The sequence below is a fragment of the Vipera ursinii genome (assembly GCF_947247035.1).
Source record: "Vipera ursinii genome assembly, chromosome: 2".
NCBI lineage: Eukaryota > Metazoa > Chordata > Lepidosauria > Squamata > Viperidae > Vipera > Vipera ursinii.
In genome coordinates, this window is record NC_139513.1 from 170,008,588 (window position 1) to 170,034,320 (window position 25,733).

General features: G+C 46.8%; 2 protein-coding genes across 4 annotated transcripts in view; both read left to right on the plus strand.

Moving 5' to 3' along the window:
• Positions 1–16,977, plus strand: part of HDAC6 (histone deacetylase 6) — a 42,680-nt gene extending 25,703 nt beyond the window's left edge. For all 3 annotated transcript variants that reach the window (XM_083356210.1, XM_083356211.1, XM_083356209.1), the window contains 12 exons: positions 451–579; positions 921–1,089; positions 1,321–1,454; positions 1,652–1,720; positions 3,253–3,445; positions 4,628–4,777; positions 6,591–6,765; positions 9,805–10,157; positions 11,465–11,575; positions 12,410–12,556; positions 13,445–13,573; positions 15,382–16,977. In XM_083356210.1, coding sequence (XP_083212336.1) covers positions 451–579; positions 921–1,089; positions 1,321–1,454; positions 1,652–1,720; positions 3,253–3,445; positions 4,628–4,777; positions 6,591–6,765; positions 9,805–10,157; positions 11,465–11,575; positions 12,410–12,556; positions 13,445–13,573; positions 15,382–15,450 — 1,828 coding nt within the window. In that variant the 3' untranslated portion in view covers positions 15,451–16,977. The remainder of the gene's footprint in view (positions 1–450; positions 580–920; positions 1,090–1,320; positions 1,455–1,651; positions 1,721–3,252; positions 3,446–4,627; positions 4,778–6,590; positions 6,766–9,804; positions 10,158–11,464; positions 11,576–12,409; positions 12,557–13,444; positions 13,574–15,381) is intronic.
• A 2,724-nt stretch (positions 16,978–19,701) lies between these two features.
• LOC310633504 (LHFPL tetraspan subfamily member 5 protein-like) lies at positions 19,702–24,796 on the plus strand. Its single transcript, XM_083351220.1, has 3 exons — positions 19,702–20,353; positions 22,982–23,224; positions 24,684–24,796. The coding sequence occupies exons 1-3, from the start codon at positions 19,921–19,923 to the stop codon at positions 24,710–24,712; spliced, it is 705 nt and encodes a 234-aa protein (XP_083207346.1). The 5' UTR covers positions 19,702–19,920; the 3' UTR covers positions 24,713–24,796.
• The last annotated feature ends 937 nt before the right edge of the window (positions 24,797–25,733 follow it).

Here is a 25,733-nt window from a genome sequence, read left to right on the forward strand (position 1 = left end):
TTGATCAGCCCCCCCACCCCCACCCTCTAGCCCAGATTTGGTGCCGAGCAACTACCGCTAAGGAATTTCAAACCTTCTAAGACGTTCTGACAAGTGCCTCAATTTGAATGGCGATTATTTCTAAAAGTAATGTTGCAGTTTTCTAATGCGTACAATAAAAGTTCTGTATCTGCGAGCGTCTGTCATTGAAATAAACGGAGGTTTATTTCCGAATTGCCCTCGTATTTTTGGAAACACAGACTTCAAGGGCCATGCTTTTCTAAGATATTCACCCAAAACATCAAACGATATTATCAAGTGATTCAGCCACATGGCCTCCGAGCAGATTCGAGATCTAGGTGTGACTCTGTTCTTAAGGTTGCTGGCAGGGCAGAGGAGTTCCCCACATAAGAAGCTTCCTTAGGAATCGTGACTTTCTGTCGTTCTTAGTTTCTTGCCTTTCTTTTGTAGCCAACATCCAGAGCTGCCTCAGAGAGTATTCAGGATCTTCCAGCGCCACAGGGAGCTGCATCTGACCGAAAGGTGCTGCCGGCTCCCAGCCCGTCTTGCCTCTGAAGAAGAGCTACAAATGTGCCACAGGTTCCGACGAGTTTAATTCCAACAGCCTCTTCAACAACAGGGAGAAGGGTGGGAGGTCTCACAAAATAGGGTTGGGACTGATCCCCATCAGTGATGCCCGAAGCTTCACATTCTTCTTCTTTTTTTTTTTAACATGAAGAGGGAGTGGAGTCCCTATTACAGTGTCCTCCCACCAGATGCCCTCTAGAGGCATTGGGCTTTAGACCTGCTGACCGAATTGTAGGGCTTGTGAAGGCCAATCTGTTTAGCAGGCATCCAGACGAGAAAGGCTGCTTCATTGCCTCTCCTCCTCCTCCTCCTCTTCCTCCTCCTCCTCCTCCTCCTCCTCCTCCTCTCTGCAGCCTGGCTTATGTGGAGACTTTGAAGTCCACAGCCGCCATGAAGCCCCGTGACCTGCATCGCCAGGCGGACCAGTACAATTCTGTCTACATCTGTGCCAGCTCCTACGAGTGTGCCCGGTTGGCCGCTGGATCCGCATTCAGTGCAGTAGAGGCTGTGCTTTCTGGGAAGGTAAACACCAGGGCAGAGAAAGAGCAGCAGTTAATTCAGCCAGTCCGCTGCAGATGATCTCCTTTTATCCAGTTGCTTTCCTAGGGCCTTTGGACAGGCCTGCCTCTAGCAAATGGCCTGTTCTGCACATCCCTTTCAGCTTGGTAGAAAATTCTCTGCACAGGTTCCATTGCTCTCCTGAATTTCTGTACTGCATTGATTCCCCCATTGTTTCTTTTTCTGGGGCCTTAGACTCAAAACGCTCTGGCCATCGTCCGCCCGCCTGGACACCATGCTGAATCAGATACTGCCTGTGGCTTCTGCTTCTTCAATTCGGTGGCTTTGGCAGCACGCTATGCCCAGCGCCTGGCCCAGAGGCCGTTGAGGTGAATATGCTGAATAAGAACGTGACATTTTGTTTGACTAATTAAAGCAGAGTTAGTTCTTTAATTTTGTTCCCCAAGAGGTCTCCTGGGAGTGGGGGATTGTAATTCTGGGAGCTCCAGAATAGTTAACGTATATTTTCATTGAACTGAATCAGGGAGTTTAATTTACTGACCTAATTTTGGTTTTTATCTCTCAGGGTTATGATACTAGACTGGGATGTTCACCATGGCAATGGAACACAGCACATGTTTGAAAAGGATCCCAGGTGCTGTATATCATTTTTTCCCCCATTTGAAGAAATATATCCCACAGAATAGGGAATCGGGGTTCTTTTTCCCCTGTCCAGCTAGAGGTCACTGTTATGGATCAGTTTTTACCAAGGGGCATTTTAAAATATTCTACAGTAACACTCTTCTCCATTCACCCCCTTTTCATAATCAGAATAGTTTTTTGAGACATGAAATAACACAAGTATATTAAAACAGGGAAGGGAAGTTGGACCCTGGAACCAATTTTCCCTCCATGCTTGAACTAAATCAAAAGGACAAAATTTAAACACGCTTCTGGTGCTTGTGTTAATTTTGATGCATGCTCAGACTGAAAGGAGACTCATCAATTTTTTTAATTTTAAATACATGTAGAATTGTTTGGCTGAAAAAGCCTCCATCCTTCCTTATAAAATTCTAGAAATAAAGCCATACCATGATGGCATGTCTGCAAATAGGAACAGAGGGTTAAATTGCAAAAAATAAAAATAAAATAAAATGACAAGGGTTTCTAGCTTCCAATTGTTGAATGAAATGGATCTTCTGCTCTTCTGGCTATTAACTTTGGCAGTTGAAATAAAGATAACTTTTTTGGGGGGAAAACTAGTAATAGATTTCTATACGGAAAGGCTATATGTTCAGTTCTCCTGTTAACACAAAAATCTGGATGTGATTGTGTTCACAAGGCATGCCTAGCAAGAGAAGTAGTGTATCATCTGAAGATCAGTCAGTGCTGTGTTAGAAGGATTTAGTTTTAATTCCCAAACTGTCCCATATTGTTTCTCCCTGCCAAACGTACAATCCAAAATGGTTAAACCTCTTTTTTTCATTGCTAGCAGAGAGTAGCTGGGTCCTTCTAGGATCTATTTTCCTCCCTCCCTCCCTCCCTCCCTCCCTCCCTCCCTCCCTCGTTGCCACTGCAGTATCTAGGAGGCCATCAAAAGTGGTAGCTCTCTGACTCGGGATCTGGGATAACTGGCTGCTGGAACAAAAAGATTAGTGTTACTTAAAATAGCATCAGACTCATCGGGTAGCAAATACTCAAGAGATGTTCTGCTCCTTAATTTAGATGGATAGGTTAGGTAGGCAGGCAGGCAGCATGCAGGGAGAGAGGGAGGGAGACAGACAGACAGACAGACTGACTGACTCAGATAATGGATGGATGGATGATAGATAGATAGATAGATAGATAGATAGATAGATAGATAGATAGATAGATAGATAGATAGATAGATAGATAACAGCTGGATAATAGATAGACAGATAGCAAAGGATAGGATAGGATAGGATAGGAAAAGATAAGATAAGATAAGATAAGATAAGATAAGGCAGGCAGGCATCGTCCTTCAACTTCTTGAAACCATTGTCCCATGAAGAACTCAGAGTTTTAATGGAGGGAGAAAAGGAAAAAAGGAAGAATGGAGTCTAAATACGTACTTGTGACCTGTAGTTCCTAGGCATCTCGATTTGGAGCTGCCAAGGCCTTTGCCCCTGCACCTTCTTTCCTGATCACCTTTCCCTTCCTTTCTAGTGTTTTGTACATCTCCCTCCATCGGTACGACAATGGCACTTTCTTCCCCACTTCTGAGGATGCCGATTATGACCGAGTGGGTGTGGGGCCTGGTGAAGGCTTCACTCTTAACGTGCCTTGGAACTGTTCCCGGATGGGAGACTCTGAGTATCTGGCGGCCTTCCATCAGATCGTCATGCCTGTTGGCTATGAGGTAGGCAGTGAATAGTCATGATGGGAAATGTAGGAGTGGCTTGAATGGCGCCAGGATGGCAGTTGCTAGATGTGATAAAAGAGAAAGGAAAAACGGCGGGTGGGGGTGGGTGGACAGAGGTAGCTATTGAATGTTATTTATTTATTTAATCAAATTTATATGGCCACCCATCTCATACAAGTAACTCTGGGTGGTGTACCATATAAACAACAATGAAAACATTCTACAGAGATATCCAAGGCATTTAGGGGCCAAACAGTCTTTTGCAGGGAAATGCAAAAATTAAGATTTCTCCTCACTAATCTAGAGATTGTAGGGATGTTCCGTTTGGCTAGCCATGGGGTAAGGCAACCTCGGCTCTTTTATGACTCGTGGACTTCAACTCCCAGAATTCCTAAGCCAGCCAGGAAGTTGGCAGTCGAAGTCCACGAGTCATTAAAAAAACCAAGGTTGCCTACCCCTGGGCTAGGGTAACTGGGTGACCACTAGGTCATGGGTCAGCAACCTACGGCTCTGGAGCTGCATGCGGCTCTTTCAGCCTTCTCCTGCGGCTCCCAGTTTGCAGAGAGAGACAGAGACAGAGATAGAGAGAGGCACTTGCACTTCCCCTCTCTCTCTCTCTCTCTCTCTCTCTCTCTCTCTCTCTCTCTCTCTCTCTCTCTCTGTAACTCAAGCTGACAAGCTTATTGAGTGGAGCTCCTGTCTTTGCTGCGTATCCACAGGAAGCAGGAAGCAGCAGCTCTCAAGGCCAGGAGAGCCAGCCCAATAAGAATGTGTGTCAGCTTGTTCAAGACAGCGCGAAGCCAGCTTGCCAGATGAGCAGATCGGAGAGACGGGGGGGAGAGAGAGAGGGAGGGAGAGAAAGAGAGGGAGAGGGAGAGAACTCACACACAGCAGCCTTTGTGGCTCCCAGTGTTTTTTTCCTCTGGGAAACAGAGGTCCAAGTGGCTCTTTGAGTATTTAAGGTTGCCGACCCCTGCACTAGGTAGTCTGCCTTACAGCTCTCAAGAATCCAACCCATCCTGGCTTACTTTTGGGGATTCTGCGACTTTCCAGTTGAAGTATCTGAAGAGAACCAAGCTGCTTGCGCCTGGCCTCCAAGTGGTACAAAGGGCTGGCCAGGCAAAGGGATGAGCTAACAGGAAAAGCAGAGGGTTCAATCACAACGTGTGCTTTTTCTAGTTCAACCCGGAGCTGGTCCTGGTGTCGGCTGGTTTCGATGCTGCTCGAGGGGACCCGTTGGGGGGCTGTCTCGTGACCCCAGAATGCTACGCCCATATGACCCACCTCCTCCTGGGTTTGGCAGGAGGGAAAGTAGCCGTTGTCCTAGAGGTAAGTCAGAAGTCTGTCTTTATTATCTGGCAGAGCTGTGCTTGTGAGCCAGGGAGCTACTTTGGAGCGCGGGTAGATAGATACACAGAGTGGGAAATCACGAGGAAGTTGGACCTGAAATCCAGTGGGGTGAAAACGACTTGAGGAGGGAGTTTCAAGAGGAAAAAACAAACAAACAGTGAGTTAGGACGCTGAGCTAGTCGATCAGAAGGTCGGCAGTTTGGCGGGTCGAATCCCGAGTGCCGCGTAACAGAGTGAGCGCCTGCTACTCGTCCCAGCTTCTGCCAACCTAGCAGTTCGAAAGCACGTAAAAAATGCAAGTAGAAAAATAGGGACCACTCCGGTGGGAAGGTAACAGCATTCTGTGCGCCTTTGGCGTCTAGTCATGCCGGCCACATGACCACGGAGACGTCCTCGGACAAACGCTGGCTCTTCGGCTTTGAAACGGAGATGAGCACCGGCCCCTAGAGTCGGAAAAGACTAGCACGCGTGTGCGGGGGAACCTTTACCTTTACCTTTTTATTCTTCTCCACTCCTTTTTGCTGTTGTTGATGTTCTCCATTTTAAAGCAAGAAAAGGGCTACTATAGCTGCCGCACAGTTGCGCGGGGAGAGACATTTCCGTTCCTATGAGGAATAGTTCAAATGCAGCATTTCAAAACAATTTTGTTGCGAAGAAGGGGAGAAATGTGCTGAACGTTACCCATCAGCCCTAATGCTGCCGCCCAGCCCTGACATTAACGTTTTCATTCACTGTCATTTTAAAGGAAGCAGAAGCCAACAAGCTTTTTTATGTCAGCACTGTTTACAAGAATGCCTTTGGGCTCCATGTGGGCTCCAGAAGCTTCTGATCAAGGAAAAAGCACAGTGGCTGTCACTCGGCGCTTTATTTGGAAGGAGGGGACCTGCTGAGACGACAAAGATTAAAGTGGGACAGACGATCCTGGAAAGCTCCAGAAGCTGCATCCCCACAAGCTTGTCATCTGTTCAATTGGAGCGTAAAGTCTGGCCATAATGGCCAGCACAGTTGCAACTCTTTTTATGAGAAGGCCCACAGCACATTCTCAGAGTTGCCAATCTGTCTTACAGAGGTCATCCACCCCGCAGTAATAGGTATAGTAACAGTAATCGGGACAAGGAACCTCCATTGCTAAGTGACATGGTCAGAAGGCGTGACATCACGTGACTGCCCCAGCTTGCGATGGTAGTTCTGGCAGTCCCAGTGGCCATTGTTAGGCAAATCTCATGCAGTTGCAGCATCCTGCTGTTTGTTGATTGCCATTTGCAACCTTCTGCTGGATTCCCCGGTCAGAAGCTGGCAGGGAAGGTTACAAATGACCGTCCTATGACGGGGGCACATTGCGATAGCTAGAGTGGTGAGGATCGTAAGTCCCCCTCACTCAGTGCTCTTGTAACTTTGAACAATTGCTGAAGAGGTGGTTTACCTGTAGGTGAATTGTGAGTGCTGAAGCCCTAGGTTAATTGCCATTCTTTTTTCCTTTCCTCGTTCCCTCTCTTTCTTGTGCGTACAGCAGCCATAATCTTCCATCCTTCACCAGTAGGCAAATACTTGGTGTTAAGTTGGAGCCCCCAAGTGTGATTGGTAGCTTATGTTCCCTGGAGAGGCTGAGTTGCCTTTGCTGTCTGGAAGCATAGACTTGAGGACTAGAAACCTGCTGTTTCTATTTTAGATTACAATGAAGATTTTTTTTTACAATAGCAGCTCTGTTCTTGCGTGCCAGTCTGCACATAGGCTGGTACCAGTTACTTTAATGTCAGAGTAATGGTGTTTTGTTTGTTTTTCTCTCCTTCAGGGTGGCTACAACCTAGAATCTATCTCAGAGTCCATGACTATGTGCACACGCAGCCTCCTGGGGGATCCTCCACCCCCACTCGGACGCCTAAAGCCCCCCCATCTGAGTGCCCTGCAGTCCTTGGCCCGTGTGGCTGCTGTGCACCGCAAATATTGGGCAAGCCTCCGACTGGAAGGTGAATAATTCTGTTCTATCTAAAGTATCCCTGTTCTGTCTGGACTGATGCTCTTCATAACAACTGCTGCAACCTAGTGGCTGCTGACCAAAACAAAATCTGCTATTTTTTTTTACTTTTTTATTTTTAATCCCATTTATATCCCGCCCTTCTCCGAAGACTCAGGGCGGCTTACAATCTAAGAAGCACAAACCAAGGTGCTTAGCAATAGCCTTAATTCTATGTATATGCCTGCTTATTAGGGCTTTCACGCCCCCCCCCCAAGCGGCATTATTACAAAGTCAGCTTATTGCCCCCAACAATCTGGGTCCTCATTTTACCTACCTCGGAAGGATGGAAGGCTGAGTCAACCTTGAGCCTGGTGGGACTCGAACCTGCACTAATTGTTACCTGGAAGCTGTAGTATCAGTATTTCTCACAGTTTGCCCCCACTTCTATTTCACAAGGGGCTAAGCTGCCCTGAGTCTTCGGAGAAGGGCAGGATATAAATGGAATTAAAAATAAAAAAATAATACTATTGAATCATGCATTTGGGGCGCTTGTAAAATGGGAATGTGCCATAGTCTTGTGCAGGATGAACCACAGGCAGTCAGCATAAGGCAACAAGAGCATGGGAGTTTTTGACCTGTGTATTATAGAGCAAGGCTGACTGTGTGGGGTTTGTGTAGTTTTCTGGCTGAGAGGTTGTGTGCTTCCTTGTTTTCCACACACAGTCTAAATAAGAGGTATGGAAGCTTACAGCTATAGCAGACTTCCCGATCAAGTGACCGGCTAGAGCAGGGGTGTCAAACTCAATTTCATTGAGGGCCGCATCAGCATTGCGGTTGCCCTCAAGGGGCTGGGTGGGCGTGGCCTACTGGGTGGGCATGGCCTACTGGGTGGGCGTGGCTAGAGTACGTATGGCCTACTGGGTGGGCGTGGCCAGCTCTACATCGTTCGCATGAAGGGTGCTTGCGTGGGCCTGGGCAGGAGTGGGACAGATCTGAGGGTCTCTGGCAGAAGGAGGGTCTCTGGGCCAGGGCCAAGGCAGTGGGGGCCGTTCCCTCACTGTTTCCAGGATGGCTTCGCGAGCCACATGAAACCACTTTGCGGGCCGGCTCCGGCTCCCGAGCCTTGTGTTTCACATGTCTGGGCTAGAGGGTGGAGTAATTTCTTAGCTAGGAGCTTATTCGTAGACGGGGCAGAGCAAACCAGAAGAAGGGAGTTTTGGAGGCAATTTAGCAGGGGAAAGAACAAACTCAGATTCTGCCAAAAGGAAGGGGCAGTTGTGTGATTTGCAAGGCGTGTGTCTTCTTACCAGAAGAGCTTGTTGTTGTTTTTTACATCTCCGGGCTTGTCTCTTTGCTGGAGAGGAAGGTAAAAGGATTGGAGGCCAGCCTTTCTCCTTTTAAGGCTCACCAAGGTGAAGATCACGTAAATAGTGTTCAGAGAGAAAGCAAAAAGAATGAATTTCTGAGGACAAGAGGCCACAGAAGTTAATTTTCATAGGGAGGCTGGAAGGTCAGATGTTTGCTATAGTGAATAGAGAGTTGGACTACATTACGTACAGTATATATTAGTTGCTTTCAGCTCAGTCCAGTGGGGTTACTAACCCAAGGGCACGTCTGACCTTGGAGAAGCCTGCAAGGAGCCTAAACTCCAAGAAGCGGTAAAAGTGGGGGATCCATTAAAACAGCAGTCCCCAGCCCTTTTTGGCACCTGGGATCTGTTTTGTGGAAGAAAATTTTTCCACAGACCTGGGGGGTGGGGATGGGGTGGAGGGGAGGGGAGGAGCGCACAACCTAGATCCCTCACCTGCACAATTTACAGTAAGCTTCACGCTTCTACAAGAAGTAATGCCTGATGATCTGAGATGTAGCTAGAGGTGGTGATGCTAGCACTGAGGAGTGGCTGCAAATACAGGTGACGTTGGCTTGCTGGCCCACCTGCCTGCCGCTCACCTCCAGTATATGGTTCCTAACAGGCCACAGGCCGGTACATGTCCATGGCCCGGGATTGGGGACCCCTGCGTTAAAATACATTTGATATTCACAGCCATAGCATCAAGGCCTTTCACACTGATTCAAGTCGAGGTTCGATGTTAATGCTTCATTCCACTGCAACAGAGGAAGTCGGCAGTCAATGCCTTTTCTTTCTTTTTTTTTCCCTTCTCCGCCTCACTTTTCCTCCCCTTTTCCCTCCCCACTGTGTCCTACTATCTGCTTTTGTATTTTTGTATTTTATTCTATAATAAAATGTTACATTTTTTAAAAAAACAAAACAATACAATTGATATTCACAGCCCATAGCATCAAGGCCTTTCAGTGTGATGTTTGTGGGCGCCTAGCAACTCTACAGTGCAGGAGAAGAATGATAGAGATTGGTTGAATTCCTGCTGATGTCGCAAAACACTCTTCCCTGCATAATCCTGTCACGGGGATGAACTGCAGCAGAACAGGGCAAAGAAGGCTGGGGAGGGAATGGAAGAGACCTGATGTAAGAATTTAGACAAGAGGAATAAGGTGAAGTCAGGGGAATAGAAGCAGGGGAATATGTGTGCAAATAACAGCCCCTAAAGGGAGGTTGGAGTGATGCGGTGGCTCAGTGGGTTAGGTACGCTGAGCTTGTCAATCAGAAGGTCAGCAGTTTGGCAGGTCGAATCCCGAGTGTCGCATAGCAGAGTGAGCGCCTGTTACTCGTCCCAGCTTCTGCCAACCTAGCAGTTCGAAAGCACGTAAAAATGCAAGTAGAAAAATAGGGACCACTGCGGTGGGAAGGTAACAGCGTTCCGTGCGCCTTTGGCGTCTAGTCATGCCGGCCACATGACCACGGAGACGTCCTCAGACAATGTCCTTCGGCTTTGAAACGGAGATGAGCACCGGCCCCTAGAGTCGGAAACGACTAGCACGCATGTGCGGGGGAACCTTTATCTTTTAAAGGGAGGTTGGCGTCGGTCTTGAGTGCCCGTCCGTTTAGTAACTCTGTGGATTCACCTTCCCAGCTTTTCCATTCCCGTCATTTTAACTAAGCATCTGAAAGGTGGCTTATTTTCCTCCCCAGTGCCTGCTACCCTGTGGGAGAAGCCCAGGACTCGGACTGGGAAGGAAGCTCCCATTCCACATGAAATTCCTGATCAAGCCCCTCAGGAGTTGCTCCAAAGCCCTGTAGCTCAGTCGGTGGAAGCTCTAAGTGATGCCGTGGTGGGCCTGGGCTCCCTCCAGCTAGAAGACAATCTCATGGAAGAGGGCGAGACGGCTTCGAGTTCTCTCTCTCCTGATTCTAGTCCGGTGGGCGAAGAAACTCAACCCAAAGTTGGTGGATCCCCTGAGGAAGCGGAGCCCACAGAGGACGCACCAAAGGAAGGCGTCTCGGCAGAGGGCTCCTCTGCTGACGTAATGGCTCCTGACAAAGAAGTGAGTACCGCCGCTTTTTCCTTTATAGATCATGGGTTTACCAGGCTGCTTTTCTCTTTTAGGGAATATTTCTCACATCAGCTTGTCTCACATCTTCGCGAAGGTACGACTCTTGCAAAGCCATTGAGGGCTTGTGCATTCAGTCCATGTGTGTCCCAGCTCAGGCTTCCTGGCCTCTCTCCACTGATCGTGCCGAGAATTGATTTAGGAATAAGCCAATCGTCTTTAATATTGCTTCGTATTAAAAGAGAAAGATAGTCAGCGCTGGGAATGCTTACCCTCATTGTCGGAAGAGCTCACAGTTAACCGAATGGACCGAGAAGAATAAGCCAAACTACTCTGCATCTGTGATTTCTTCCTGTTTCTCTCCCCCCCCACCCCCCACAACTCCCTGCATAGGAAACTCTTGTTTCTGTTTTTCCCTAGTTGTCTAACTTGGTTCCGTGTCAGTGATTCTCTTAATTGAAAAGAAAGTAACATCTGATTTTAAGAAGCGTACACTTGAGAGTCTCCGTCTGTTAGCAAGCTCTTTGCATGTGTTAGACCAGGGTCCCCAACCCCTGGTCTGCAAGCGGCGGGCGAGCGTGCGAAGCTTCATTTGCACATTCGCAGGAGCTAGGTTGTACACGCAAAAACTATCCCCTCCCACCCCCTCCCCCCACTGCCACCGCTGCAGCCGATCCACGGAGCCAGAAAGGTTGGGGAATGGCTGTGTGAGACTACAATCCCTATTACACCTACGGTAACAGCCCACATTTTTTGGTGGTGCTGTACGGCAGGGGTCCCGAACCCCCGGTCTGTGGACCGGTACTGGGCCGCGGCAACCGGTCCGCACATACAAGCAAAGCCCCATCCATGGGATGCAGGCAGCACACAAAACCACGCCCCATCCTCTGGTCTGCAGAAAATCCCCTCTCCACGCAACCAGTCCCTGGTGTCCAAAAGGTTGGGGACCTCTGCCGTATGGGACAATGGAAGTCATAGTTCCCATTTAAAGGAACTGAAGCTGATTTAGATGATAGTCTTTAACCAAAGGCAGCTCATTTCAAAATTCAGATGGTAAAAACTGGTGAGCCCAGTTGAAAGATTTAAACTGTCAAGGCTGGAAAGAGATCGGAGAGGAGTGAGTTAGGCCTCATTTTCCCCGACTCCTGTTGCCTTCAGCAAGACAGGCCCTGTTCACGAGAACAGTAGACAGAGAAGCTGCATCTCTGCTATAAAATAACTACATTTCAAGGACTTCGGAAAAATTATCACCTCGTGTCATCTCAAATCACCCTCTCTTCTTGCCTCTTACCTTCATCCAGGCCGGCTTGCAGCATCACCGCCGAGTCAACATTGAGCTTGTCCTGTTGGATGAAGCAGCGGGAGGCTGTTCTTCCTTTGACGAGCAGCTTGGGGAAGATGGGGCGGACAGCGTGAGTATTGGGAAGGGAGGAGATTGTTGGGAAGAGATCAGGGTTAGATATCTTTTGAGTCTGGAGAAAGCTGCGTTTGACAGAGCTGCAACAGCATGTCAGTGGCCCGAGGAAGAGTGAACGGCACGTTTGGCTTCCAGTCTCCTTGGAAAAGCCTTGAGTGCTTACACGAGTCTTTCGGCTAGAGTCGGAGGAGTCTACATAAGAGTGAAAGTGATTTTACATGGGTGGGATATAACTCCATACGTACATCAGCAAAGATTTCAGGAATGTTCCTGTGATGTGCAAGTTGTTAAAGAGGACAGAGAACCTACGCTGCTAGTTCTAGAATTAAATCTACTTAAAGCCTGACTTCAGAATTAACACAGAGGTAATACGGTGGGAAGGTAACAGCGTTCCGTGCGCCTTTGGCGTCTAGTCATGTCGGCCACATGGACCACGGAGATGTCCTCGGACAAGCGCTGGCTCTTCGGCTTTGAAACGGAGACGAGCACCGGCCCCTGGAGTCGGAAACGACTAGCACGCACGTGCGGGGGAACCTTTACCTTTTACCTTAATAAAAGAAGTGGTCCTTCAATGGCACATGCAAGTCCTATCAAATCCAATCAGATTCTGAATGAAAAGCAGCGAGACAAGGGAGGAGGGTGATAGAAGTGCCTGGGGATTATTTAACAACCCGGAGAGCTGAAGATGCACAACAGGGAATTTCTGCGTTTAGCAAAAGTTTCAGAAGTGGGAGGGGAGAGGAAGGGAAGAGAGCCTAACTTGGAAGAGAGAAAGTCAAGCCTTAGAAGGGTGTCAGGATAGAGGGATTCTTCTGCTGTTTCTTTCCAGGGGCTCTTTTATGCCGTGACTCCCTTACCCTGGTGCCCCCACCTCAGCTCAGTGCTGCCTGTGCCTCCTGCGGGCTTGAACGTGTTGGAGCCTTGTACAGAATGTGGTAGCGAGATGGAGAACTGGGTTTGTCTGGTGTGCTATAAGGTAAGGATACCAGTCCTGGAGTTGCAGCTTCGGGGTTAGCGGCTAGAAGGGGTTAGGTTTTGATAGAGCTAGAGCCAATAATGACTCTCCCTGTTCTTGAAGGAAGTGTACCTAATAGCTTAGGGTGGGTGATTTTTTTGGTGGACAGGGGCTTATCCTCCACCAATTTGCGGTCTCTGCTACACAGAGTATTATAGCTGATGGAGCAGCAACGCAATAATATCATCAAAGGGAGCTGCCTTTTCAGGCCATTCTCTATTTTGTCAGGGAATGTTCAGTTTTCCATACTTAGGGCTAAGTCTGATGGCATACGAGACCTCTTTTCTTTAGTTTCCCATCCAAATTGGCAGAAACTCATACCAACTTTGAGAGCTCTGTGGAGTAAAAAAAAGAACTGACTGTGCACAGATTGCTCATGCTTTAAGGCGGCTCTTTGTATTCCAATAATATTTTCTTCTGGAGTTGCTAGTTTTGAGTTCTTGCTCTGGGGGCTCATTGTCTCTGTGGCAGGCAAGGAGAAGTACTTCCACGTGGTCTTGGCCAGGAGCTCTTTTAGGGATTTCATTGACCTGCCTCCATCGTCTTTCAGTTGACTGGCTTCAACGAAAGACTCAACGGCTGTGTTTGTTCTCCTCCATTACTTTCTCTTCTGTAATATTCTCCATTTGCTGTGTGGGGAGCATCATGCCTTCAAGGAAACTGAAGAGCTGAGATTATTTTATTATTTATTTTATTATTTATTTTATTTTATTATATTATTATTTTATTTATTAAATTTATATGCGGCCCAGCTCCCCAATAAGGCATCTGTGGGTAGAGATCATGACATCCTAGATCTGTGCTTTTAATGTTTCACCCTGCCCTCCTGAAATACTCTATTCGTTTCAGGTCTGTTGTGGACGCTACATTAATCAACATATGCTGGATCACAATAAAGAATCTGGGCATCCACTGGTACTTAGCTTTGCAGATCTCTCTGCTTGGTGCTATGAGTGCCAAGCCTATATCCATCACCCAGTGAGTAGTAACTCCTCCTCCTCCTCCCCCCCCCCAAATTTAATATTGAACTGCACCAAGAGCCTTGGTGGAGCAGTGGGCTAATGCCTCCTTAAGTAACACCAGCTGCCTGCAATTAGTGCAGGTTCGCGTCCCACCAGGCTCAAGGTTGACTCAGCCTTCCATCCTTCCGAGGTAGGTAAAATGAGGACCCAGATTGTTGGGGGCAATTAAGCTGACTTTGTAATAATGCCGCTTGGGGTGTGTGTGAAAGCCCTAATAAGCAGGCATATACATAGAATGAAGGCTACTGCTAAGCTTGTAAGCCGCCCTGAGTCTTCGGAGAAGGGCGGGATATAAATGAAATTAAATAAAATATGAGAGAAATGCAACATTTTCTTCTTTCGTTGGCCATCAAGACTGTCAGTTATACCGAGTTTATCATATTTTATTGCACGTGGGAAGCATAGGAAGTAATTACGGAGCATGATTTAGGGGAACCTTTTCAACTCTGGTGTGCTCCAGAAGAGTTTGGATTGCAACGCCGGACATTCAACTAGTTGTTATCCAATAGATCTGGAGCTTCACGTTGAGGAAGGAGGGAGGAATACCTTTAGGAAAACCTTCTTAGTGTTTTGAGAGGCAGAGTTTTAGTCAGTATATCTTGGATGTTTGGCAGGTATAGCCCAACCACATATGGCATAGAATTTTCAGTTTCCTTCCAGTTTTGTGCTTTTGGGATCTGTTGGCCTATAAGTCCCACCATCCCAGGCCAGCACATCAGCAGAATGCTTGATTAGGGAAGCCTTTAGATTGCTTTTTAGATTGATAATCATTTTAAGGACATTGGACTTAGACCACAAGTAGGGCAACTAGTTCACTCTCAGTCACAGAAATTCACCCGTGGTCATATAAGAGGAGGGAAATAATTATGTGTATTGCCTTAAATGAAAGGCTGGGTGTAGAGTTAATAGACAAATAAATATCCACGAATGTCTATAGGAGACCTTACTCTTAGGAGAGAGGCATTGCCCCCCACCCCCTTTTATACAAGCAGCAAAGCAGCTTATCTTCTTGTAAGAAAGAACATTAAGCAAATGGCTGGTGTGGAATGGATTTCCTTTCACTAGTACTGGTGTCATTTGTTATTTGGGGTAAAATGCACAATAATGTTGATAGAAGAACGAGGACAAACTGAACAGCTGAGTAAAACTTCATGCCAACAAATTCAAAGTGCTAAGGGCCATGCAATATGGAACGTACAAAGGATTTTATTTATCACAGTGCAAGAGTCAGAATTTGGGGAAAAATGTCTGCTGTGGAAGGAAAGAATACATTTCTCTGGATACTGTAATTCAAGGGGAAAGTTCCTTCTATACACTGTGTTGGGGAGAAAGGAAAAAATGGAAAGCAATATTTCTGAATTGCTTGCAGTTGTCCCCTAGGTCAGGGGTCCCCAACCCCCAGTCCGTGGACCAGTACCGAGGCGCAGCATGCCAGCAACCAGGCCGCACAAACAAGCAAAGCCCCATCTGCGAGATGCAGGCAGCTCACAAAACCAGGCACCCTCCGGTCCACGTAACCACCTCTTTCCATGGAACCGGTCCCTTGGTGCCCAAAAGGTTGGGGACCTCTGCCCTTGGTTAATGTATGGAGCGAGGTTGAGTAGAGAGTGAGGCTAGAATGAGTTTTCGGAAATGTCACCAATACATAACTCTGTCTCTCACCTTTACCAACCATAAGGCTGTTACATTAGTCTCACTAAAGAGAAAAACACGGGGTGGAGGGCCAAATCCAAGTACTGATGCTCAGAGTTTCTTTTTCTTCAGGTCCTTCTTGAAGCCAAGTGCCAGGCTCACAGGACAAAGTTTGGAGTGGACATGCACCTACCTTCCTAAGGTGACTTTGTCCAGAGGGAAGTCCTAAGTTTGAATGCTGCACAATCAACCATCATTTGACCTCACTGAAGTGAATCCGAGGCTTAAAGGGCTCTTTGTTCCAAAAATAGCCAGCAATCATCAATTGCAATACCACCAGCAGCCATAAATCAACCACCAGCACCCTCACTGCTTCCACTAAGACAGAATGTCCTCTTCTGGTCCAATCCATGAAGAGGAATAATCAAATGTTAGCGCACTAAGGATATCTTTGCTTCCAGTCAGAAGCACTTTGCTTTCTTCAATGCTGAAGAAATACCGTGCCAATTCTTTTTTTTTTTACTAAAGGGACAAGGGACTCACTTTTCCAGTGTCTGATTGTGCAAGACTGCACTTCCTCTCTATATTACTGTATATTCCTCTAAATCATCATCTCCTCCATGTTGCAGTGATTTCTTGCTCTGTTGGGAAAAGCCTATGTTGATTTTAAAATAATCGGCAAGAGATTGGAGTGAATGAGAGACAATTTCTTTTGAGGTTAGCGTAGGAAGTGATGAGTGACCAGCCCAGATGTTGGTTTGCCTTTGTTAAGGATCTGCGTTGCAATTTTAAGACCAGGTTCACACAGTGTATATGCCTGTATGGGTAAAAGAGAGAAAGGGAAGTCTCCATTTCCACACGAAGCAGGTTAACCTGAGCCACAACAGCCAAACCAACGGTTATGATGAGTCATGACACTTCTAGAATGGTATTATCTGAACCACCGTGGCAACCCCTGCATTTATGTGCATGTAAACAAGATAATGGCCTGTTGAAAAAGAGAATGTGAGAATTGGCCTTTGCTAGCTTTAGTGGAAATAACTTGGTGTCGTTGTCTTATTAAGTTAGAAGGGGTAGGGTGGCCTTCCTTAGGGATGAGCTCCCGCCTTTGGCAATTGACTGGGAAAAGATTGGAATGGATTCCCTGGCCACTTCCTCCAAGATGGACGGGCTGTGAGGGTGGGGTGGCTTAGGGGTACAAGAGGAAAGCCTTCCGGCATCTCTTCTGTCAAGCTAAATGGTGATCAGGAGGGGGAAAAAAATTCTTTCGGGAATTGGCCAACACACCTAGCGTTTAAACAAGAGCAGCCAGTGTGGTGGCGTTCGGGTGTTTTGGTTTATAGCTTCCATTGTCCTTAATTGATTATGTCAGTTGGGTTGAACACCATGTCCAAAGCCTCTAGAGAGGACCAGTTTGCTTCCTGCTCCGAAAGCTGATGGAGAAAAAGGGTATTTGTTGAAAAAAGTTAATGGGGGAGGGTGGCAAGAAAAAAGATGAGCGGGAAGGGGTCACTGTCTGTTTGAAAGAAGAGCATCAACTTCCACATGAGGGTGCATCATTTTCCAGGGCCGGCCCTGGTGGTTTGGGTGAGGGGTTATGGGTATTACAGGGTTGATATTGAAACTTGGAGAACGTTTAGTTGGATTGTAGCCTTCACTTAAAAGAAAAACACATTTGTATACTTCTCTGCTCGATTTGTACTCTTTCTAATTCAAATAAAGTGCATCTCTGCCTGCAGTTGTATATGTGGGTGTATTTAGGGATGGATCTGTATTTAGAGGGGTCTTGGAGGAGAGAGAGGTGCAGTGTTAAGCTTTTCAGGGTGGGACCGATGTGTCCTCATTCCAGGATTCAGCTCAGCTTGCGGTTGCTGTGTTGAGTTTATACTGTCCTCACTTTCTGCCAGTACCTACTTCCTCACAATTTCCTGTAACAGGTATGCATTTCAAAAAGATACTGTAGGCCCAATAAGGAGAGTCTGGGGGTATATTGGTCACAGTACTGAATTAAGAGTAGGAAATCCAGGTTCTTAGGCACAGAAACCACCTGGCTGATTTTTGGGGCAGTTACCCCCTCAGCTCTGATCCATATCAAACTGTTGATCAAGTTGGCTGATAAACAAAACTCCTTTGTCACATCATGCACTGATAGCTTTGCTGTAAGAACCGGGAGAGCACGGTGCAAAAGCTGGGAGGCTTTGCAACTTTGTGGGACAAATGCTAAGAAAAACAACAGCGGCCACATGACGGATCCATCGAGCATTCGGGAAGCATCGGTCCCTTTCCCTCGTTCCCTTTCTTTGTGGCCTAGGTAATTCATTGGATCTGTTTAATCTATTTGTTTATGAGACAAGACAAAAAAATTACGTTGCTAATCATCTGTCCCCTATGATTTGCTTGGCAGCCTGCCCCAGCGTTTTCTGATAGGCATGAATGGATAAGCATTAGCCGTCATCTGTTTTTCTGCCGGCTGATGCAGTCTGCTGAGGATCTACCTTCTGCTAATGGCAGCAGACAACCAATAGATTGCAAGGATAATTGGGGCGGGGACAGAGATAAAAGATAACTGGCCAGTGGAAAAACTGGGTGGATTCCATGTAATTTAGGGGTGGCATTTTTGTCTGAAGGCCACAGGCTGCTCACTTTTATATACTGTACAATCACGTCTCTGAACATTTTTCTCTTCGCAGATAGCTTTTCTCTCTCGCTTGTTTTTAATTCCCTCATCCCACCACAATCTCTACACATTTTCTTCCCAATGGTCTGCGTACATTTTCATTCCTGAATCTCCTGTTTTGGTCTGATCCCATCCAACTAATGTTAACAAAAGCATTTACTTTTCTTTTTCAATCCTTCTCAATGTTTCCTTGCCTCCTGATCCCCGTGTTCTTCTCTCCACTCTTCTCAGTTGCCATAGTTTGTCGAATTCCTGTTTTCTTGAGGAAACACAGTATAATAAAAGTATCTCAGATGCTGGCGGGCTGAGCAATATGGCACTTGTAGACTGGGCCCGCAAGCAGCCATGGTCCTTATTGATTTGTTTGGAGGGAAAGCTTTGCTCCCATAATAATGATCATTTTCTTTAATTCAGCAAGCCTTGAGTTTTCCCTCAGCGTGTATATTTCTCAGGCGCCTTGCTTATCGCTCCTGTTCCATTGACACTTAACGTTCACTTGAGGGAGTAGATTTCAAATTCATTGTATAGGGAGCTTTAAGCATTCCAAGCATTTCTCAATAATGCATTCAAAAATCCTCTAAAGCAGGGGTAGGCAACCTCGGCTCTTTTATGACTCATGGACTTCAACTCCCAGAATTCCTGCTGACCTCAGGAATTCTGGGAGTTGAAGTCCACGAGTCATAAAAGAGCCGAGGTTGCCTACCCCTGCTCTAAAGTATTTAAGAATTACCATACCATCTCTACGTTGCAAACGAAAGAAACAGAAAGATGCTGCCTACTTCATTACCCCTGAATTTCTGGCAGAAAAAAAATGGCAAGGTAGAATTAGCACCTAATCTTTTAGGGCCTAGTTCTCGCTACAGTGGTTAAGTCCATGTTGACATATACGCCTATATATCAGCGGAGGTGGCAGAAAGCTTGGCTGAATGCTCTTGGCAGAGCAGAGCAGAGCAGCAGATGGCTGATCTGCAACCCGTCTCCCTTATTCCCCCTGTGTGTGACGTATCACACAAGCTGGGAACTTGTGAAGTGGTATAGTCCAGGCAGGGGTAATCGCTGCTTCAGCAAACTGGCGTACAGCAGTTCTGGGTGTTAATGGACTGTATCAGTATCTAAGCACTTGCCTATTTGATTTAAAGGTGCTTGCTGCTTCCTTCTGGAAGTGCTAATCCCATCCCTGGCATTTGCACGCCTGGTGCGAAAATGAGGAAGGGGACCTTCTTTCTACCCCCGCCGAAGTCTCCTTCCTTCCTTCGTCTCCTCTCCTAGGTCTATCAAAGCCAGAGCACAATTTAGCAGTGGAGAACTGGTCAACCTCTGCATCCATCCTCTTGTGTGGGAGATGAATCGGGCAGCAGATGCTCCGAATCCAGTCCTACTCCTCCCTAGTGGCTCTTGCTCAGAAAGACGGGGGGGGGGAAGAGGAAGGGGCAAGCCCAGTGGGCAGTTTGGCCAAGTGGCTGCTTCTGTCTCCCAGGCAGGAGAAGTAAGAAGCAGTGTAGGGAATGATGGATGAGCTTGGCAAAGGAAAGAAATCAATTCCCTCCCCCCCCACCTCTCGCAGCACCCAGCAAAATAAGGAAGCCAATCTTGGAGGCAATGTAGCACTGCTTCCCCCCCCCCCCCACATACACACACACTTCCTCCATCAACATCAGCGGAGGAATGCCGAGACTGCAGAAGAAAAGAGCTTAGCAATCCTCACCCCGGGGAGATCCCTACGAGGGACGGTGGGATTCTGCTGCCAGATTCCAGGGGTGGAGAACACGACAACTCGGTGGAGAAGTGGAGCTGCTGGAGCAGAGGTATGGAGAGTTTTTCCCCCCAAAGGAGGAGGAGCTGAGCAAAGGAAAGGAGAGTTGCCAGAGAAGGGATGCATCAACTGACTTCAGGTGTGAACGCTCCGGTAGGATTTGGCTCCTAGGAGAAAGAGAAAGGAAAGCACTTCTTGCAGAAGGACGCTTACAGCAGGTCCCTCAAAGGAGACGTGGACCATGTTGGCAGCCCGAGAAGCAGCAGCCCTCTATCAGACGGATTTTGTGCGCAATGCCAGGGCAGTGGGTGCTCTCTGGGCTGGCTGTAGCCTCTGCTTTGGCATCTTGGAGGTGGTGGTGCTTATCCAGCCAGCATGGGTGCAGACAGCACCCCTCACCTATCAGCTGCCAATCTCCGGGGCCCTCTCTGACCCCAGCGTGAGCGCTGTGGGCTCCTTCGGCCTCTACCAAGTCTGCACGGAGCAGGATGGGGTCCTCCAGTGTGAGGGATCGCTGGTCACTCTAACCCCCATCCCATCTTTCAAAGCAGCTGCCGTCTTTGTCCTGATGGCCCTGGTGTTGGTGATGGGCAGTGTGGCCTCCTTGGGTCTTTTCTGGGTCTGCAGTGCTGGGACCGTCTACAAGGTGTGTGCCTGGCAGCAGCTTTCAGCAGGTAAGAGAATCCAGGTTGGGCCGTCATTTTTGAAAAGACAAACTCAGAAGGGGGAGGGATGGGAGTGGGATAGGGAAAGAATCTGCAAAAAGAGATGCTGCTGAAGCTCGGGTCTCACACAAGCCATGCTGTAAACTTAAAAATTGAATTTGTAAGGCAAACCACAAAGTTTAGTCTCTTCTTGTTGGGGATAGGAGCAGTCAAATCCAGACAAGAACATGCAGGCTTCATTCAAAATAAATGGAAATGTTCAGAAGCAGAGGTTAGGTTTCCCTTCCAAGAGGGTCCCCGAGTATGCCGATTATTCTTCACTTGCTGCAACGAGAGAAAATTGTTCTTTTACATCTGAGTGAGCCTGCATGTCCTTCACTACGAGGGATCCTATCTCCATCAAGCTAGACTGCAAACCTGGCCATTCACCTTAGAGCAGACATGTCAAACATAAGGCCCGGGGGCCAGATCCGGCCCGTGAAGTGGTTTCATGTGGCCCATGAAGCAATCCTGGAAACAGTGAGGGAACGGCCTCCACTGCCTTGGCCCTGCCCCAGAGACCCTCCTTCTTCCAGAGACCCTCAGATCTGTCCCACTCCTGCCCAGGCCCCCATAGGCACCCTTGATGTGAACGATGTAGAGCTGGCCACGCCCACCCAGTAGGCTATACGTACTCTAGCCACGCCCACCCAGTAGGCCACGCCCACCCTGGCCACACCCACCCAGCCCCCTGAGGGCAACCGCAATGCTGATGCGGCCCTCAATGAAATTGAGTTTGACACCCCTGCCTTAGAGGATCTTAAGTGGCAAAACTCATGCTTCTGGTCTGATCAGCAACAGCAGCTTTAAGAATGAAGGTGGTTCCAGTGACCAGGCTTTGGAGTTATCAAAAGACAGAGAAAGTGGGATGCCATCCATGGGTAGGGCACAGTGGGAAGCAAAAGTTAGTTCTGCATCCAGGTTAAACCAGACGCCACGCTAAACAAGCCAAACTCTGGAAACTGGCGTGAGTTGCGCAAATGTACGTTTTATTTGTGTGTGTTGTGTTTACTTTTTTGCGCAGTGTGCCCTGATTTGTTTTTGCAATGGTATAGAAGGATGTGGGGGGAGAAATGCAGGGTTGGGGATGGGGCGGTTGTGTTTTCAGGTGTTGGCGGTCGCTGCCCATCTCTTTTCAAGCGTTCTCCGTGGCGATAAAGGCTACTGGCTGGGTTTAGAAATAAACGCTAACTTGGGAAGTTGAATTATGAGCTCGGGAGTCCTGGGTGAACGGAGAGCTCTTCTGCAGCTCTCATTCCTTTCAATTAGGGCAGGGTAGGATAAGTTCTTGACAGACAGTTGTCAGTTATTAACTAGCAGGAGGATAGTGCCACGGATGTTGATACCATCAATCTCTTCTTAAAAACCTCCAGTGTTGGAGCACCCACAACTTCCAGAAGTTGTGGGTGCTCCAACACTGGAGGTTTATAAGAAGAGATTGAACCATTTGTTTATAAGAAGAGATTGAACCATTTATAAGAAGAGATTGAACCATTTGGTATATGGTTCCCTGCTTGAGCAAGGGGTCAGACTGGAGGACCTCCAAGGTCTCTTCCAACTCTTGTTATTCTGTATTCTGAAATGCCCAAACATGTCGAGACTGATCAAACTGAAAAGCAACCAGTTCTTATCTCTCCCCACTGGCTTCAGAATGGTGGGTCCTTTAGAAAGCATCTCCAATGGACCATTTTAAGCTGGAAATGCTGGGATGGAAACTTCCACAGGTTGAAGCCAATTTTCTTGAATTTTCTCTGTGAACCAAAAATTCCTGATGATCATTCTAAGAGCACTTGTTACCTTTTTTTGTTACCTTTTGTTACCTTACCAATACAACCTTGGGAGAGAAGATACGAGTTCTATGTCGATAAGGCCATGCACTAATTCAAATTCAGACTGGAAAAGGTACCTCAGAGCTCACAGGGGCGTGCAAGTAGTGCCTTTGGCAACTCTGTAAACCAGGTTTTCCAAACTGTTGGTAACAACTCCCTATGAGGCCCAGAGCAAGTTTGAGGGGCTTGTGCACACCAAGCAGGAACAGTGTTAAAGCATATTCCCTCACTGCCTGTATAAGCAAAATTGGGCTTTTCTATTTCATTTCAAATATAAATCCAAGATAAATGTGGAATGTACAGCAGGGAGGTCTCTTTCAGAAATAAAAATCCAGATTTCAGGAATTATGCCAAACTCTCACTTCTGGGTTCAATGCAGAAGCAGGAAGAGGTTAGAAATCCCAGTGGAAGCTCCTTTGTCCTTTTTCATCTCCATGGTTGATTGGGGGAGGGGCAGTTCAACCCAAAACAAACCTGGGGATCCCTTAAGCGGAAACCAACCTTCTCCAGCTGCAGAGCTGATTGCATTTTCATGTTTGCATAAAGCATTCCTTCTTTTCTTGATCCGGTTAAGCATGTCGTATGAAGCGAGTCACAGGGAGAAGGATATCAAGACTGGGAAAAGTCAGTGAGTTTGTATTCTACAGCATGTGTCTATATGGATTCTGTTAATATTCTCTCTCTCTCTCTCTCTCTCTCTCTCTCTCTCACACACACACACACACACACACACCTTTCCTCTTTGCCCATCTCTCTCTCTTTCTCGCAGCGACTTGTCAGGCTCTTGGCTGCCTGGTCTTCCCAGATGGCTGGGGAGCGCCAGAGGTGAGGGCTCTGTGTGGTCCCCAGGCCAGGAGCTACACCCTGGGTACCTGCTCGATCCACTGGGCCTTTACTCTCGCCTTGCTGGGCATCGCTGACGCGTTGGTTCTGGCCACCCTCGCTTTCGTGCTGGGAAACAGGCAGGATGCTCTGTTGCCTGCAGGCTACACACCACCCCGAGAGGGGAGAGGTAAGCATGGGCACATCTTGGGCCCTTTCTGTCTTGGTAATAAATGGAGGCAATGGATGCTTCGGCAAAGCTAGCTGCCTGAGAGGCAGGGCTGACAGCCATGTGAGCTGTTGCTTAGTTACAGGCAATGAGACACCCCAATGCAATTGGGATTGAGACTGTCCTGCCACCGGTATTCTGACCATGACATGAATAAAGCACATTCTTTCTTGCATCTTACAAATATCCCCTTACACATGCATAACGACAACAACAACACCAACAACAACCCTGCTTTGTTCTCAAATTATGTGCAGAGACTCCCTAAAATACTGGGAGCTGCAAAGCTGGGTCTTCTTCAGTTTATGCTAATCTTTGGAAGAGATATGAAAATATCCTATTCTTGTGACTAAATGGTTTGGGCAAATGCCAAGGTATTTCTCTCACCTGCCTCCCTTTTGGCGCCAACAGGAAGCCCAGACTAATTTATTCAGTGTGGGTTTGTACTAGCCTTGATTTGTGAGATATGTTAGGGCTAATAAAGCTGGGCTGAAAAAAAAATCCAGACGATTATTTGATAGAAATGAAGAATCTCTTTGATCTTCTGCAGCCCAGATATGATAATCCTAGGTATATCTCAAAACTGATCTCAGGTTAGTGAGGCTTACTGAAACATATATGCACATTTAGAGCTCATTTGAATGATAAACAGTTGAGAAATTCACATAGACACAAACACCCAATTGCTGGCTTTTAATCTTTGATTTTACTACAGACTGACAGGTCAGGACAATTATAGGAAATTAAAAAGGCACCATTTTGTTCCAGTTTAAAACGTTGCTGCTGTGTCTGCCAAAAAAGATTTATTAAGGTTAGAGAACATGATGTTAGCATCCCTCAAGTTTGCAGAGTGCTCTCTGTTCACAAGCCCTGCTGTGGGAAGCTCACATGACTGATTGGTGTGTAAAGCTTCAAAGAGCCAGCAAAACTCCTTTGACTGCAAGGTTAATTATCGCTCAAGCATGATGGCAGTTAAAGCCAGTGCATCTGGAGGGCCCTCAGCTGGAGAGGGCTGCCTATAAATTCAGAAACGATGTTGGAAAAGACAACGGTGAAACTCCCAGCTTTTCCATATTTCCTTTCCTCTTCAATGTACATGCATTGTGAAGCATGTGTATGCATGTGCGCATACGCATACATGAAACAACCAAGGGAAAGGACAAAATATCAGGCCTTTTTTTTTAATCCCATTACTTTCTGAAAACACACTTCAGGAAATGAATGAAGTACTTTTATCTGACTGGGTGATTGCCCATCATTTTGTAAAGTATCTTCCTTCCTCACAATGCAACCTTTTTAGGGTTTATAAGTCTTTTAAACTGGGTTTTTAGTGGAGTGGGTAGAGAAGTGGACTTGGGCATCACAGGTTTTAGAAAGTATGTTATAACTTGTTCCTTTTTTGTTTGTGGCACGTGCTTAGGTGTGACTTCAGCGCTGACTCCGGATTAATTCCAACCAGAAAACATTCTTCAGAGGAGGATATGTCACAGTTTTGCTGTACCCGTTGCAATAAATTTTAGAAAATGATAATATTATGGTGTCTTATTAGTATCTTTCATGGTTAATTGAAATTGCTTGTAAAACCTTTTTCTCTCATTCAGGGCTGGACAACAAAAGGCCCACAGGCAATATATAGCTTCCTAATTCTAGATTTTTGCATGTCAAAAATGTCACCCAGTTAAAATCTGGCAGCAAGTAATATATTTACAGTAAGGTGATTTCCAAGAGATGTTCAGCAGGAAATGACAGTAGTCCTTAGCAGGTTTCAACTTTAGTATTTAAAATAATCCCCAATTTCCCCCACCCTCTTCAAAATGAAACAAAGGACAGAGTGTTCCAGATTTATCCAGACGGCCATACACGCCAAGGCCTATAGCAGATGAAAAATTACAGTTGAAAATGAAAAAAGACCTAGTTGAAATTGTTTGTTGTCAGAATCCTCTATGACATGAAAAGAATTGGGGAGAAGGTACACCCTTCCAGGAAAAGACTCTGTGATGTTCAAGTTGTACTGAACTCATTCAATATAACATCTGGAAGAGAACAAAGTTGTCTTTATGTATATGGCCACCCAATTCACTCTGTGACTCTCAAGAGGCTCTGGATTGATCATCACCTCTTGTTTAAGGCAAGTATCTATTAGTAGAAAACCAATATAGCTTGACATGGTTACCATTTTTTGAAGGTTCTTGACTTTTGAAAGCCCATAGATAGACTGTTCATTCAGCACCAACCTCTTTCTTCTAATAGTACCCTCTAGGCCAGGGGTGTCAAACTCACCACATCACGTGACGTTTCAAGACTTTTTTTGCATTGCCAGAGCTGGGGTAGGCACAGCCTCTGCATGATGCAACTGGCCTGTGAGCCAGCAGTTTGACACCCCTGCTCTAAGCCTTCCTAGATTTAGCATCAAATCCCAGTGTAAGGATTTTTGTTTTGTTTTTTTTGTGAGTTTTCTTCACTGAAGAGC